The sequence below is a fragment of the Varanus komodoensis genome, unplaced genomic scaffold (assembly GCF_004798865.1).
Source record: "Varanus komodoensis strain SLA01 unplaced genomic scaffold, ASM479886v1 scaffold1, whole genome shotgun sequence".
Lineage (NCBI taxonomy): Eukaryota > Metazoa > Chordata > Lepidosauria > Squamata > Varanidae > Varanus > Varanus komodoensis.
The window spans coordinates 15,826,761-15,843,300 of NW_025335268.1; the positions used below are offsets into that span (position 1 = coordinate 15,826,761).

The 16,540-nt window shown below is 45.8% G+C and overlaps 1 protein-coding gene across 3 annotated transcripts in view; it reads right to left on the minus strand.

Moving 5' to 3' along the window:
• Positions 1 to 1,079: 1,079 nt before the first annotated feature.
• Positions 1,080 to 16,540, minus strand: part of LOC123030759 — a 55,780-nt gene continuing 40,319 nt past the window's right edge. For all 3 annotated transcript variants that reach the window (XM_044445050.1, XM_044445135.1, XM_044444960.1), the window contains 9 exons: positions 12,321 to 14,087; positions 11,625 to 11,705; positions 9,268 to 9,354; positions 8,108 to 8,199; positions 7,712 to 7,797; positions 7,095 to 7,161; positions 5,808 to 5,971; positions 3,674 to 3,829; positions 1,080 to 2,222 (listed from right to left, as the gene is read on the minus strand). In XM_044445050.1, coding sequence (XP_044300985.1) covers positions 1,984 to 2,222; positions 3,674 to 3,829; positions 5,808 to 5,971; positions 7,095 to 7,161; positions 7,712 to 7,797; positions 8,108 to 8,199; positions 9,268 to 9,354; positions 11,625 to 11,705; positions 12,321 to 14,087 — 2,739 coding nt within the window. In that variant the 3' untranslated portion in view covers positions 1,080 to 1,983. The remainder of the gene's footprint in view (positions 2,223 to 3,673; positions 3,830 to 5,807; positions 5,972 to 7,094; positions 7,162 to 7,711; positions 7,798 to 8,107; positions 8,200 to 9,267; positions 9,355 to 11,624; positions 11,706 to 12,320; positions 14,088 to 16,540) is intronic.

A 16,540-nucleotide genomic window follows, 5' to 3' on the forward strand; every position in this document is an offset into this window, starting at 1 on the left:
CCCTCTGGCCTTGGAAGTAAGACTAGGGACTGGGTCGCTTCAAACCAGCACTGAAGCAGCCAACTGCTACTGCTGTCAAAAGGACTCGGACAGTGAAAAGGAGAAGCTGGTGCTTCGCTTTGCTCCTTCTCTTGCATGCTGCTGCAGCCCTTTGTCAGTCCCATGCTCATGTGAAGCTCCTGTTAGGGAGGGCAGTTCTGTTTGTCAGCGCCACACATGCATGGCACCAGCTAACAGAATTGCCCTCTTCCCCTGCTTGCTGCAAGAAGCCTTCTCTTCCCTTTGCATCCTCTTGGAGGCTCCGTTGTGACCCGGGGAAATGGTGTGGCCCTTTCTGAACTGGCTGCAGCAGAGACAGGCCAGGTGCTTGCCTTGCAGAGTCCCAGCTCTAAGGTTTGTTTCAGGACCTGCAAGCCCAGGCTCTGAATAGTCCCATGGCCCCCAGAACACATAGGCAGGCCACAGCGGCATGCCTTTAACATGTTAGGGAAAGTGCCCACCGAGTTCTCCTCTCCCTGCAGTATTGTGGCAAGCAGGCAGATGCTGAGTTTTCCTCCTGGCCTCAGGGGCTAGCAGCAGTTATGTCCCAAGCGTCTTCCTTATAACCTCCTACATACGTCCTCCTTCCTGTCCTAGAATTCGGGGTAGGCACCCTGGGACCCTCCTGAAGTTTTGGACAACTCCCATAATACCAAATTGGTCATGCTGACTGGGTCTGGTGGGAGTTTACACTACAGCAGTGCTGGAGGACACCAAGCTGCTCTAGATAGTTGCCAATAACTTCCTATTTTGGTCCATGTAGGAAGCCACTAGTGGAGCTTCCATTTTTTAACCGAAGTGCAGCGTGTGCCAGGGGGCCTTAGATCAGAGTTAGGCTCAGCAGCTGGTTCACTGGCAGTTAACGTGTAACTCAATTAACCCCAATTCACTCTGAAAACAGGGCACACAAAACAATTTAATGTGGTGTTAATGTCTCTTGAGGAAATGCAACTGGCTACTAAAGAATCCAGACATCACTGTGCAGAAGAAAAGGAAGCAGGACAACGGGGTTCTTTGCACCAGAGGAAGCACACCACACTGTATTCTTGAGCAGTAAAAGGTTTAGTACACAGATTATTTTTCAGGATTTCTAAAAGCATTCCTTCCTAGAACCTCTGCCACCTTGCCACCAGCTTGGTTCCGGTAGATGCTAAACCAAAATCAGTACTGTACAGATTACTCAAGGAATATTTCCTTAGGCTTTTAGTTCAGGCCCTGGGTCTGAATAGGTTTGCCAGCAGACCAGAAAAAAACTGGCTTATGCATTTGTGTTCATTCGGCAGCTCTACCTGCAGAAAGCAGGAGAGGAAACTTTTCTCAGCATTAAGAGAAGCATTATTACTTCTTAATATATGCAAAATGGGCAGGTCTATTAAAGGCAGAAGAACAAGATCAAGTAAAATATAAATTGGCTGGCCCCATACCTGGATAAATGCCTAAGGAAACCTTTTCTTCTTTGATCCCATCATGTATCATGAAAACATGTTAAGAAGGCAGTGAAGCAAACATGACACCCCATCCATTCTGCTTTGAATACAAATACAGTATTAATACATATGTGCCTGGGAATGTATTGGCCTGATTTCCTCTGCTGGCTTCCACGTCCAAGCAAGCCCGTGCTCTAACGACACAGAGAAAGGCCCAAATGATGTTGGCATATACCACTCTGCCACAGTAAGAATGGGTTTTCCTTTGCCTCTTCTGGCCCACTCAGCTGGTGCGCCGTGGATGGCTGCCCTAGGAGGGTTGAGCAGGTGAAGCACAGCGCTGAGGCTGAAGAGGTTGGTTCACTGAGCACAGCCGACCTCTGGCTCCTTGCTCATCCCGCCCTTTATGCAGAGGGCGAACTTTAAGAGCTGGTGAAATGTAACAGAGCTCATTAGTAGCCATCAGGCTCAGTCAAAGGAAGATTCAGTGCTGGTTTAAAGGGAACAATCAGGTGTCTCAGTCTTTCTTCCCAAAGAACTTTCTGAAGACGGACTTGTTCTTCTGGCGAGGTGAGGCACCTTGGCTTCTCTCACCTAACGCTTCGCAGGCCCCACTGGGGGAGGCTATAAAAGAATGGCATCGAGGTCGGGGGGGAGCAGGTGCTTGCTCTCCAATGTACAGTGTGACCGAGTAGCTGCTGCCAACCCCCGGGTTTTCTTTGGACACGGACAAAGGTGTGATCTTCTGGTATGTAGCTGAGGGAGAGAAAAACACATTGGGCATAAGTCCAACCACATGAACAGATAACGAGCAGCAGAATTCTTCTGATATGATGGAGGCTGATAGGTGTTTTATGGTAGGCAGTGTCTTCTAACTCTAGGATATCACTTTCATCCCATCTGCTAACAGGGGGACTCAGAAAAAGCATTGTTTAAACTGAGCTGTGCTTTGTCTCTGCCCCAGAAATGGTTTCTAGTGTGAAAGCTTCACTTCGGAACATGCGAAGCAGTAGTAATAGTACTAGTAAAACAAAACTACAACAGCAGTAGTAGTAGTTGCCTGCCTCACCTCTGTGCACGTTTAAGAGTGCTTTCCTCTCATGAGTAAGCATGTGCTACTATCAAGCTACAGTTCAGAGTTCTGGGCATTAAAGCCCTAAATGGCCTGAGAACAAGTTGCTCCCTCATATGAAATAGTCACCTATTACCTTCATTAGGAGAGATGTTTCTTTGCAGCCTACCACTGCCAAAAGCCTGTAGCTGGCAGGAACAAAAAAAGTTATAGCACCTAGCATGTGGAACTCGCTGCCCTGGGTGATCCAAGGATCCATGGTCCTTCTGTGTTTACTTTTTCTGTCATTTCCTAAAGATATATTTTTAAAAAAATTGATAGTCCCTTGCTGGTTCCAGAAATAATTTTTGAATGCTTGTTTCTACCTTAAGCACTTCATTGTGAAAGAGAAAGGCAGGACACAAACTAGGAATTAAAGAACCTTTAGGACAGAAGGCTTAATCTCGTATTTTAGTAATTATGAAATGAACCCGAGTCCTTCTAGGCCATCTTCCCCCAGTCTGCTGCACCTCCAGAAGTGTCAGACCACATGCCAGCATTACCATTGTTCAGGCTGCTGGGGAACTGAGAGTTGTAGTGCAACACAACTGGAGGGTATGAGGTTGTGGAAGTCTGTTCTAGGAAGTCTCAGCCATATGCAGGTTTGCCTGTGCGGCATCCCAGCCTTCTTTCCTCCTAAAGTAGCCACCAAAGCAAGTCTGTTTCCATTCTCTGACATTTGAGTCTCAGTACAGAAATCTCAGGATGCCAGCATCCAGGTGCCACATCTGAACAGTTACATTTCCTTTACTGAACATCTGCCTTCAGAGCTAAATGATGGGCACATAAAACAATTCTCATGTGAGCACTGCACACACCACAGGAAAACTGTGAATTGGACTCAGAAGTGCTCTGCTGGCCCCTAGTGGTGGCACTGAGCACTGAACTTGTCTCTTTGCAAAGGACCTTGACTGATTGCTGAAAGGACTCAGCCAAGCACTGAAAGTAGCACAATGAGATCATGATGGTCCTAATAAAATGCATTTAGTCACAGACATTTACCCTGCGCATAACAGAAGGGCATGTGACTCAACGCCAGAAAGGCTGCCTGGAGGTGCCTTGGCATGCAGACACTGCAGAGTCACGCAGTACGCACCTGATGTGAAGGAATATGATCGCCTCTTGTTTGTCACCAGCCCGCCGTCCTCTTCCTGGCAGATGTAAGAGTCTTGTGACCTTGTAGACTCTGCCGGCGAGCAGGGCCTCAGACCGTGCTCTGTGGTATGAACAGCAGCGGATCCGTGACTGCTTCCTACGAGGAGAGAGAAGCCGAATGAAGTCTGCAACACAGACTGAGCTCAGGGATTCCTTCCTTTAAAAAGAGGCAGCCGAGTCCCCTGTTGTGCTGTGACTTTGTTCTATCCCATAACACAGTGTAGTGTCACAGGCACTGATGCAAAAGGGCCGTCCTTCAAAGCTCCGAACAGTGTCGGAGCTGGTTGCATTAATGCAGCCTTCCTCACGCAACCTGGCACCCTGCGCACATGTTGGGCTGGCATATGCCGCTATGTCCAGCCAGCACGAGAATGGCTGCCTTACAGACTGTCCACTCCCACTCAGGCTGGCCTGGGCTTTATGATCATCTCTGCTTCCTGCTTGCTGAGTCCAGGCCACGAGAGGCCAACCCTTCTTCCTGGTGCTCCCACCATTCTGAAACACTCTCCTAGTTAAGAGTCAGCTGGCCCCATCTCTTTTAGACAGAAGTGCCAGTTTTTAAATTTTTATTCTTATTGTAGTAGTAGCAGCAGCAGCAGCATCTCGATCTATGTTTTGCTGCTGTCTTAAAACTTTTTCAACCGACTGCTGGCTTTTAGTTGCTGCTGGCAATGTGTGCAGATTTCCGATTTCATATCAGTCCTGTTAAGTGTGAACATAGGAAGCTGCTTCATAGTCCACCAGCGCTCCAGTCCAGCTAGTCTCTACTGAGGGCCAGCAGCTCTTCAGAGTCTGGGGCAAGGGCCCGTCCCAGCGCTACTTGGAGGTGCTGCAGAATGAACCTGGAACCTTCTGAACATGCCACAGCCATTCACGGCATTCATCTTTCCTTCCAAAAAGGTTTTGAATCTGATTGTAATGTTTAGATCAGGTTAAATGACACCAGCACTGTTTTTTTTTTTAACTTACCCTGACCAGGTGAGTCTAGGCACTGGATTTTAATGGGCTTGTTTGAGGGAAAGTGGTAAGTCTAATAGCAATGTGCAGGGAGGCATGCTGACAATTCCAACTAGTAGGGCAACCCCATGGCAGCGTCCTACCCAAATCTCAATGTAGGGGAAAAATCCCACTGCAATTAATTTTATTTGAAAAGGACAGGGGAGAGTCCCAATTCTACCTTTCCCTTCCCAGACAAGTTACCAGAAATTATTTGCATGCACCGTGAGAATGATGTGGGATAATTATATAGGTCTTGCTAATGTCTCAGAACTGATGCAGGATGAGACCACCAAACCAGGAAGAGGCTGGAGAACTAGAGGCAGGCCAAAAGGAAAAGGAAACTGTGTGTCTTGCAAACTTGTTCTTCCATAGGTGTGTCTAGAAGAAGCACAGCTTCTGGATTCCTCCGCAGCAGAGGGGTTGAGTCCATGGCCCTGGTCTATGGCGTCCCAAACCCATCACACCACATTTCCCAGATAGCCAGACCCCCTTTTCCTTGGCATGCTGGTGGTTTCTGGATTTTACAGAGTTTCCCTCCCACTCTAAAAGTGCCTTTCCTCAATGTTAATCACTGGCATTTTTGCCCCGCCCTGCTTCTGGCTTCAGCTCCACCCATCACTAGAATGTGCCCCGCAAGGGTTTCTTTGAAATTGAGTGGCCCCCCAGGATGGAAAGCAGTTTAGCACTCCTGCTCCACAGGCAAGCTCTGTGTTTCCGTGTTACAGAGACCTCCATGGTCACAGCTACAAAGTCAATCCTAACGGCCATTCCTCTCTCATGCAAGAAGCGCCAGTCCAAAGAAACGCCCTTCCACATCCTTGTCAGCACAGTCAAGCAAACATGAAGGAGTCTGCTGCCCTTGCAGTTCCCCTGAGATCCAAGGGGACAGAACGGATTGAGCACCAAGTCACAGAGGGCTCCGGTCTGTTCGTTCCTGCAGCAACACCTTCAGAGCGAATGTATTCCCACGGCACCTGAGCTGACGCCATGTGGCTGGCAGTACTCAACTGATACTGAGGGATGTTGAGGGAGGTGCAAAAGGGAATCCCCCAAAAGCTTTGAACTTGCCCAGTTACCTGTTGGTGCTGCTGTTGTTGTATCCGGTGGGTCATCCGGAGTCCTGTAAGGCAACTGCAGCCTGACACTGGACCTGGGGAGATGCAGGGCCTCCTGGGTCTTGGCTGAAAGGCTCTGATTAAGACCCAGGAAGTGGGAGGAAACTCCATGGCCAGAGATTACACTGAAAAGAAAAGAGCTGGGTTCAGATCCCGCCTATGCTAGCCTAACATTCCAGGTTGACTCCTTCACCAAAGTAAAAGAAGCCACAGAATTTAGAGCCCTGCCATAGCGTAACTTTTTGGGATTTTTTTTAACATTTAGCCTGCATGCTGTGGCCCTTTTTAATTGCTTTTATAGATATTTAATTTATTATGTTTTAATTGGGTTTTAATGTGTTTTTACTCAATATGTTTTATGCATTGTAAGCTGCCTAGGAAGGCCTTGGCAATTATAGGTAGCCTATAAATACATGTAAGTAAGTAAGTAAGTAAATATCCAGCTATGAAATTTGATTCACTAAAGGTTTCTATGCAGCTGAGAAAATCCAGCAAAATGAGTGTTAATGCATGTGAACATTATGATGGTGGCCCAAAGGAGGAGGTGGTGTTGCCACATAAGTCAAAATTGTTAGGCGGGAAGGAAAAACAGAGGTTTCCCTAAACAGGGTAAATAATGGCCTTGCCTCATATACATCTAAATGCACATCTAAGCCTTAAGCTTCTTTTTCTTTTTAATCATTTTTGTAAGACAGAAAAAAGTGCACACTAATTTGCAGGGTAACTATTAACATTTATTGCATTCTAAAACAGAGAAGCTGAACTTGACCTCCTTGGAAGGTTTGAAAGCCTAACTTAGCCTGTATATGGACAGTGTATATACCCAAGAAAGCATGGACTAGAAATCTATAAAGAGAGAACATGTCTCAAGGTGCTAGAAAAATTGCGTTATTCTTAAGTGGAAGCAACGTGTTTCAGCCTAGATTTTCTTTGGGGCCATATTTAGGTACCTTTAAGAAAGCCTTCGGAGCACTCTGGAAGATGTCTTATGCATTCAAGAACTGGCAGGCATGCGGATACATTTTCTAGAATTAAGAATTCTTTTTTTCGATTAAAGCCATTTTTTCTAGCATCTTGTTCTTAGTGTATCTCTGTACAGAGCAAAAAGTTCCATACTGGTTTTTATCTACTGTACTGAGATATGACAAAATGTCATTGAATTACTTCTATGAAGATCTGTTTGAGTGTGGGACTACTGTTACTGGGAACCTTACAGAGCTCAAAAAACTACCTTTGTGTAGTACTTACCTAACTGCAGAGGTCATCCCTTGGCCTGTCTGGGAAGCTGACTGGAAATAATCCACTTCAGTTAAACCTTGGAGCATAGGAAATCAGCCATTAGCAGATGGCTTTTGAGACACATGCGAAGTACTTTTCATGGGCAAAGTGCTCTCCTCCCAAACCTGTAACATGGGTCTTTCCACACATTACAGAGCAGGAAACCTGCACTGGCCGACAGCTGTGCTCTCTGCACAAGGAGCTGCAGACCTTCTGTTGAGGATATTTGAATAAAGTGTGCATTTTAAGTACCTGTTTTGTTGTGTTCCCAATGTGAAAAAGTAGCCCTTGAACAGACAACTATTATTCTTGTGTTTACCCACAAGAAACTGGGACTGGGGGATCAGAGTTTTGCACCAAACATTGTAAGCTAAGCTGGAATCTGAGCCCCAACTGGCCATGTGTAAATCCCTACAGGCCAGCAGATCTCAGTATATTGCAGACCATTAATCCCACTTCTCACCCCATATGAGGATCAGTTGCGGTGGAATGTACTGAGGGAGAAAATTAAAAGCTACAGTCTTTGGTGCCGAGAGATTGCCATCTCCTCCCCCACTGAACCGCCAGTGCCCTCCTTTCAGCCTTACCAGAGTTCTGCTGCAATTTGGTAATCCACTCTTTCATGAGTGACTCGGTGGGAGCTCGAAGGAGGTACTTGGAGCCATCCTTTAATCTGGGCGTAAGACAGGAGATCAGCAAAAAGTATTGTGATGGTTTTAACAGAATGGGCAGTACCAGCCTCAAATGCTCAACTATTTGGGACAGCTAAAAGAGGAATCCTTCAGAGGTATGGCAACACCAATTAGATTGTTCAGGGGACTGCATTTCATTAAGTCTCTTCATCCCAGTCTCAGCATGCTAAAGGTATCCATCCCCCTTTAAAAATCTGTACTAACTATTATTCCATACTTGTTAGTGCTTTGAAGTGTCCAGATGCATATATGACTGTGCATATACGATGCATATAAGAACAGGCTACTCACTGTAGTGTGAAACAGTTGTTCTTTTTGGTATACTCTGTTTCTAGGGTGCAAACAGCTCCAGACAGGTTCAGTGGCAAGGCCATCACAGAGCTCTGCAGAGCAAAGGAAGGCAAATCGTCAGGTCCTTGGAATCTGAAAGGCTGCTTGCCAGCAGAATTGTGTTTCCATGTGAACAAGCATTCCCCTAGCCAGGATCAGGGCCGCAATGCCAAGATCTGACTGGTCATTACTAAGCTAGAAAACTGGGTACAGGTTTTAATACAAGAAAAGGTTGACTGTTGAGCTCTGAAGGTGGGGCATTAAATGCATGTTTTCAGAAGACATAGTGGTGGAATCTAAAGAAAAGAATTACTTTAACTTGCTCCTTTGTGATCCCTTCTTTAATAAGGTATGGTATGCAGTGACTGCCTTCAGACAGCATCTGTGATTTATCATGCAACTCTCAGTAGGTGGTGCTTTTGTTTTGTGAACTTGGGAAGCATGGGTTATGGGATGGTTAAGCAAACTTTCTGTAAGTCTTAAACAGACCATGGGTTATGCAAGAGTTGTTTAACCTTTGCATAACTCATGCTCACAAGTGTGTGGGTTGCATTTTCAAAATGGCAGCCATACAAAACACAAATGCACTCAGTACAGATCCCATACTAAGCTTCCTTCTCCCTCTTCTACAGATTATTCTATGGCGACATTCTGATTTTTGTTGTTTTAAGGTTTGCCAGCTATTGTTAAATCTGATTTGACTGTAGCTTGTAGTAGCTTATAAATAGGTATATTAACAGTAAATAAATAAAAATGTGTGTGTAAAATATTTATTGGCTGCTTTTCAGGACAGAAGCCCTTGTAAAGTGGCATGCCACAATAAAACATATAATAAAAACCCACACACTGAAAAAAACCCCAGTAAAAAACACAATAAAATCTAGAAATAATACTTCCAAGTATAAAATGACCCTATGTATCTTGAACATTCAAAGGAAAAGTCTTTGGATGAAGGATTATATTGGATATTAAAATGATGGCAATGGAATTGGAGTGGGATTAAAACAGACACAAGAAAGGAAAAGGAAGAGCCCTGCTGAGCATCAGGTAAAGGACTTTTTACACTCCGTTCTCCGTGATGCCCCACACACACCTTTGGATGTTCCACTGGCTACTATTACCTTTAGAGTGTCTTTCTTGTCCTGGTAGAAACACAAAGTTTGCCTCATCAGCACTGTATGGAATGTATTCCAGGAACGACAGTTTGCCTAGGAGAATAGGAGTAAAAAGGTACATCTAATGAAGGTGAAGAATAGGGCTAGGGAACATTTTGGCTGGTTCTTGAAACTATGTATGAAGTCCTTCATCTGCCTGTCTCCACAGGGGTCCCCTTCCCTGAAGGCTAATGTAGGATACTATCGCCCAAGAGTTTCTTCCAGTGGTTCAGCACATGGGAAGAGAACATCAGCTTCTCCCCAGCAGCAGATGCAAAGCCAAGGTAATGGGACTGTACCTTTCTACTTGCAGTCTGCAAGAGATACTAAGGCATCCCTAAGGTATACATGGGTGTAGCCACTGAGAAAGTCCTTAGACACTTGCACCATGTGGCTGGTTGTGTTTGGACTGAGCCTTGGTGTTGCATTACATGAGTAAGCAGGGAGGAGGTTTGGGCCTGTATGATGCTTGTGACAATTTCCTGCCTCCGTACTTGGTCTGAAGCAAGCATCATTTGTCACTCCATCAACCTATTTCATTAATTTAGATATTAAAATATCAACTGCAGTTCAGCCTGATAAGATTGCAACAAGTTATGACAACATTGGTTCAATCACAGCAGGTGGGATTGATTAAATATAGAGAGGGGATCACTCAGATTAGCTATTGATCTCGGGTACACTATGCAAGTTTAGACAGAGAAAAGTTTAGCTAAATAGGAAAAATACATTTAAAAAACTGGGAGTTGTAGGTCTTCTATCTCAATTTGCACAGGATTTTATGTTTAATAGCTTTAAACTCACACAGAACAGACCAAAATGCTGAAAAGGACTTTAACAAAAGTTCACTAGAAATTCATTTTTGCTACACTGAATTATTTCAGCTTTCTTTGTGAACTTTTAAAATAGCTAACATTTTATATGCAATCCCTGGAGTTACGAGTTATGACTAGCCCTTTTTTTATTATGCTTTCTTTTCACAGGGGAAGGTTACCAGATTGGGATGTCCACTTTCTGCACTGATATCTGATCTATGTTTGAAACCCCTGCCATATCCCATTAGACAGAATAGTTATATTCATGGCTTTGCGCATTACTGATTAGAATTTAAAATTCTTCATGGGGATGATCTAATTGTTTGTTTGGGCTTTGTTCACAAATCCAGGCAGGCGTCTATTCCAGCTGTGATGCAGCTGATGCACCAATTCTTTTGGTGACTTGTCTGGTTATTTGATTAATTGGTCAAAATGTGAACTGATGCCAACTGGAGACAATATATGTATCACATACTGTATTAGCTAATTGGCAATTTCAATGATGCCTAGATCTTATTGTTCATATAGGAATGCCTATCCTAAGAAATGTATCTCAAATGATTAAGCTCAACTTAGGCAAACTGACTAATGGGATTCCATGGGAAATAGACAGATGAGCAACACTGAGGGTGAGTGTGTGGAGTAAGGTTAATGCACTTAAGTTGAATATTACACCTCTAATTGTCTATGTTATACATGGAATTCCTCTGTCAAATGCCACATCGTTTTAATAAGGATTCGTCTAAAAAGCTAACTGCTGGAGGTGTGATACTATTCTTCGTTCAAATCATATGTCTTGGCAAGGTCCAGTAGTTGCTTCCTTTTGGGAGGAAGTTTTAATCTGGTAAACTTTATATTGAAACAGTATTTACCAATGCACACATTCTTTTAAATTATCTACTTGCTTTCTGGAAGTTAATGCATGGTCGAGATAAGATGATTTTCTATACCTATTAACTGCTACAAGACTAATATTAGACCAAAGACCTAACAACCCTTTCAGTGTTTGAACAGATAGCATATAAACATTAGTCCCAAATGAATACATACCTGAATAGCTGCTCTGCCTTTACTAAACTTAGGGAATTTCCTTAGTATTTAGCAGTATAGAAATTGTACAAATAGATATAATAATAGATTCAGGTTTATGTAGTTATACTTTTCCTCTTTTATATGGTTTTGTTTTCATTGTTTTGTAGAAACAAAATTCAAAAAAATCATTTTAAATGGCAAACTATTGGTTACCACTTGCTTTGCAATCCAAGATCAGATCCTGGTTTAGCATTATGTCTAACTCTAACTCACTGCTGAGCCAATCTGCTTGCATATCACTAGGCCCTGATAACATAGTACAGGAAAATACCAGTGATGCTTCACCATTGCATGGTTATTAGCAATTCTTAAATAAGGTGCACATGGACAAGGGGGCAAACACATTCGTTTAGATGAAAAGAGGACTCCCCTCCCCGCAGCATCTCTCACAGATAATGCCAAGCTGCTCTGAAATACCTTTCTGCCTCCTGGCTGTAGCAGATGCTTCCTTTCCAGGGATCCTTCCATCATCTGCAGCTCAAGTTTACTGGGAGGAATCTGGAGAGAAATAGAAAATGAGAAAGAAGCTTCCTTGAAAGCATAAAAACTATTCCTTAGCAACAGAGACCCATTTATGTAGACATGTTAACACCACTTTCCTCAAAAGAGTGAAATATTTCTTCTAATGGAACTTCCTTTTGCACTATTATTGAAGTTAGTTCAATAATATCTGCATTTGTTCAGGTGTAACAAATGAGTGCACTTAATGCTTGAACAAGTAACAGCTTACTCTGTTAAGTGTGCTACTGACAGCAAACAGAATTGCTGCTATACTATGAGTAGACATGAGATAATATTCTGATGCAAGTTTCAGACTTAAAAATATATTTCTAATATATAACTGTAAGATATATCTGAAAGATTCATGCCAGAAAAGCAGCCAGGTATGATGATGATTAATGGCAAACGTATCCTGGTCAATTCAGGACGGCTGATGGCCTTTAGGTCGTAGGCCTTTCTGTAAGGAAGGAAAGGATTTCTATCTGTGAGTCTCTTTGTTCAAGGTATCTGGGAATAAGTGAGCAAGAACAGTAAAAATGTGACTTCAGGCAAGAGAAAGCTGCTAGAACTTAATGTCCCCCTCCCCCCAGCTTGATAGCCAGTGATTCTGACCTTGCCAAGACTTCTGCTCTCCTCTTGGAGCTTTTGCTGGTCGACTGGACAGCTGCTTTGCAGGGGCACCATGGGAGAGGGCCCTGCCCCCTTGGAAGCTTCCTCACATGAAGTTATAGATGCCCAGCAACGATTTGGACTGCTCTTCCTGTCCAGTCCACTGCTGGTCCTACTTTCTCCTTCTGAGCTTTGCAGCAATAGGGCAGAGGAAGGAAGCTTGAACTTGGCCACCAACAAATTATCTGCTGATGTCAGGATGAGTTTTCCCCCAGAGTTGTCTGGGCTTTGTACCTTGTCCACTTTCTTCGCTGGAGCACCACAGACACCTGTGTTCCTCTTGTGCTTCTCCACATTGCTCCATATGGCCTGCAGCTCCTCTTCCTCTTCTTCAAACAACTCATGGGCAGGATGGCAAACCTCTGCCATGTCCTGAAACTTTGGTCCTCCGGCCACATTCCCTCCTGCAGCCAGGATGAGAGGGCCCAGCCCTGAGGACCCTGGGATGCTTTCCTGCTGGCCTCGTGCACATTCAAGCACAGACAGCTTGGTGGGAGATTTGAATCCCGGGGGCAGTGAGGAAGGGGGACCTTCCTCCTCAGGTGTCTTGCTCATTGGCAGGTCCTTTGCCCGAGCAGTGGGGGAAGTGCCGCCACCACCACCTGAATGTTTCACCGGGGAGGGTTTCAGCTTCACCCAAGCAGCCTCCCTGGCACCTGGATCTCTTGCCTGCACCTCGCTAGTGCTGCCAGTGGTCCCCAGCGAGGCAGCGAGTTTGTCCCACTCCCAGCCTATCTGCTCATGCAGTACGCTGATACGGGATAACCGGTTCTGCTTGAAATCCTGAAAGTCATCGCTGGAACTGCTCTGCCTCTTGGTGCTCTGCCCATCCTCTTCACAAGGAGCAACGAAGTGAGCCTTCTGCCTGTTGTAGCCTGGATTGAGGCTCACCTCTTCAAACCATGTGCCTTCCTTATTCTTGGGATGTGCATGCTGGCTGTCCCCTGCCTGGATGGGCCTTTGGTGCATGGCTAGCTGCCCTCCTGGGGCCCTCCTCTGCACATTCGCCTGTGCTTTGGCCCCACCAGCATTCTCCTGAGCCACGTGAAAGGCCTGGCTTTGTCCCTTCCTTCCTGTCACCCCATCACTTGCTACCCTGATGGCGTCATGCACATTCTTTAAGGCAGTGGGGTCCTTGGGGAGCTCCAGGCTCAGGACAGAACCCAGAGGAAGATGCTGGCATGTATGGACCTTCTCTGGGGGTGACTGGGGACTGCTGAGACCCCCACTCTGCCTTGGAAACACTTGCTGTCCTGATGCTTCTGCTGAGCCACATTCGGCATCGATAGCCCCTGCCAAAGGGTTCTTCATGTAGTCCGCAGGCTCTCTGTGGGGTGGGCTCAGGGCCTGCAGCCGCTGTGCCCACCTGCTGCACTTCGGAGGCCAGGTGCTGCTAGTGCTGGGCTTTTCTTCTGATACCATCTGCAGGGCATTTGGCTCGGGTCCCAAGATCCCTTGCAAGGTGAGCAGCTCGGCATCTCCTGCCTTCGCTTTACCTTTTCTAGCCAGGCTCTGCAAGAAGCAGCCAGAGCTGACCTTGGGCAAAGTATGAAAGGCTGAGGGGCCCCACCCAGTACTGGGATGTGTGGAAGAGGCAGCTCTGAGCAGATGCTGCTTAGGTGCGTGTTGCTGCCTGGCTGTCGAGCTTTCATGGGACATCCCGCCATCTCTATCTCCATCCTTCTCCGTCACATGCAAATAGGTGCTCACCTGTGGAGTGGAGGGATGGCACAGTGAGGTCTGGCTGCACACAGGCGCTTAAGCCCAAATGTACTTATCCTGGATGGCACTCCTGCAAGCACGTGTTCAAATGTCTACTGTTTTGCAACAAGGTGCTTGAACCCCTTTCAGCTCAAGGACCAAATTCAGCTGCAGAGACTCTCTCAGGTCCTGCATTCTGCTGGTGGGTGTGGCTGGAGGCAAAGGGGGTGGAGCCAAAAATACCAGGATATTTTAACGTAAAGCTCTTGCTGACAAGAACAAGGCCTTAGCAGATCGGCCATCAGCAGAAAGGGGCAGCCTGGGAAGGCCCAGCTGGAGTCCACAGGGCTCAGGCTCGGCATGGCACGTCCTGGGCCTTGCTCCTTCCTGCCCACTCATTACAGAAAGCCCCATGCATGCTGGAAGCCCAGTGGAGCAGAAACTCCACGGCAGATTCAAGGACGCTGAAGCACTCTGATTCGCTGCATTTCACTGCCCTGGGACAACGAGCAGGCTTAGCAGGAGAGCAGCGCATCACGAACGAGCAAGGAGCTCAACTGTCGCTAGGTGTACCCCTTGCCACTTTGGCAAGGATGATGCAACTGGAAAAGAGGATCCAGAACCTGGCATGCAGTGTTAGGCTAGCCGCTGAGGAGTCCAGCATAATGGGAAACAGAATAGCGAAGAAGAGGCCAGCTCAAGGCCCATTCAAATGTGCAGGAATAGTCCTGCACTGTAATCACTCGGACTACAAATGGGCAGCTGCATGCTTGAGTGTTCTCTCCCCATCATGTTAAAAAAGCTCCCTCAACACAGAAAGCTAGCATGTCAGGAAAAAGGATCTGCAGGAAGCTCTCCTCCCTGACACATCAGGGACTACGCTAGCAACCACGGGTACTTCCAGGCAAGGATATTGCCATACAGCTGCCCTGCTTCTTTCATGAAAAGTTGCAGGTCTATGTCTAGCATCACTTTCATCATGCAGTCCTTCCACAAAAATCCATTAAGACTGAATAGCTGCATCTTGGCTTTTGGCTGGTGGAGCTAGAAGCTCTTTGTCTGGAAGCACCCAAAGCCTTAGCCTGATAAGGGTTCTCCGTCCCATCACAGCTGCAGGAGAAGCCTAGAATTTAAGCACAGCAGAGGCAGGGCCCACATTTCCAAAGTGATTAGCAGCAGCCTCTATGCTCAGTCTCAGAGGCCTTGTTTTGGAGGAATGAGCAACTTGTGGCTGTCCAGAAGTTGTTGCACTACAACTCCCATCAGCCCTAATCAGCATAGCACTTACACGCATAAACATCTAGAGGGATACATGCTGCCCAGTCTCTGCACTAGAACATGCTTCAGTTGTAGCAGCAAAATTCCCGCTTCCTTTCCCTCTGGCCCATCTGCCTCAAGCGCGGTGGCACGATTAGAGTTTTGCAGTGGGACTAGGGAGATCCAGGTTCTTTCCCCCTCTCAGCCATGAAGTTTCATTGACTCTCAGCCTAGCCCACCTCAAAGGGTTTTGAGGATGAAATGGCCATTTGAGCTACCTTGGAAGAGGAACAGGCCAGCTTGGGGAAGAAAAAGCAGGATACAAATATAATTAATAAATAAAGACTTTAAATTATGATTGCTAATATGAGAATGGTTACAAAGATACTTGACAGTAAAGAGATATATTATAGTTCTGTATTCTCATAATTGATCTTATCCCCAAACCATCCTTGCTATGGGAATAATTCAAAGTAATTGATAGAAAGACAGATGGTCCTGTACGCCATTTCCTGCAGCAAACTTAGTTCAAACCGTCTATAGTGCTGGAGTACATTCCTAGCTCTCAGTTCCTTCAAAGGAAAGTTCAAAAAGGAGCTCAGTATCAAACTAGTAACCACCCTCAGCATCATGTATGCCTTAAACTCCTTTTCTGTTTTCCTTCACTGCAGTAGATTCTGATTGCTTGTGTCGGAGAACACCACTCCACATCCTGCTGCATTGGATGCATATTAAAGCCCAGGTCTGGCAGTCTGGGAAGCTGGCAGTAAGCCTCTGTGCTTTTAAGAGCTGTGCAAAAGCAGGAATTTCTGCAGCTGCAGCTTCTCTCTGCTTAGAAACTATGACAGGACAAGCTGCTGGAGGAAATTCTCTGTTCTGGTTTGATACTGTGTGTGGCAACTCTGTGGTTCACCCTAGAGAATTCAATAAGGACTTTACTAAGGACATGTCAGGAGCTCAGATGAAAGTTTATTAATTTATTAGATTTATATCTGGCTTTTTTCTTTTTTAAAGAACGAAAAGCAGCTTACATCATTCTGCTGCTCTTACTCTTATCCCCAAAACAACCCTGTGAGATAGGTTGGGCTGAGAGTCTGGCCCAAAGTCACTCAGATGGCTCCACGGCTGAGTGGGGACTAGAACCTAGATTGCCTGAGTCCCAGATCTGCACTCTTAACCACTACACCACACTGGAAGTTGCAGTG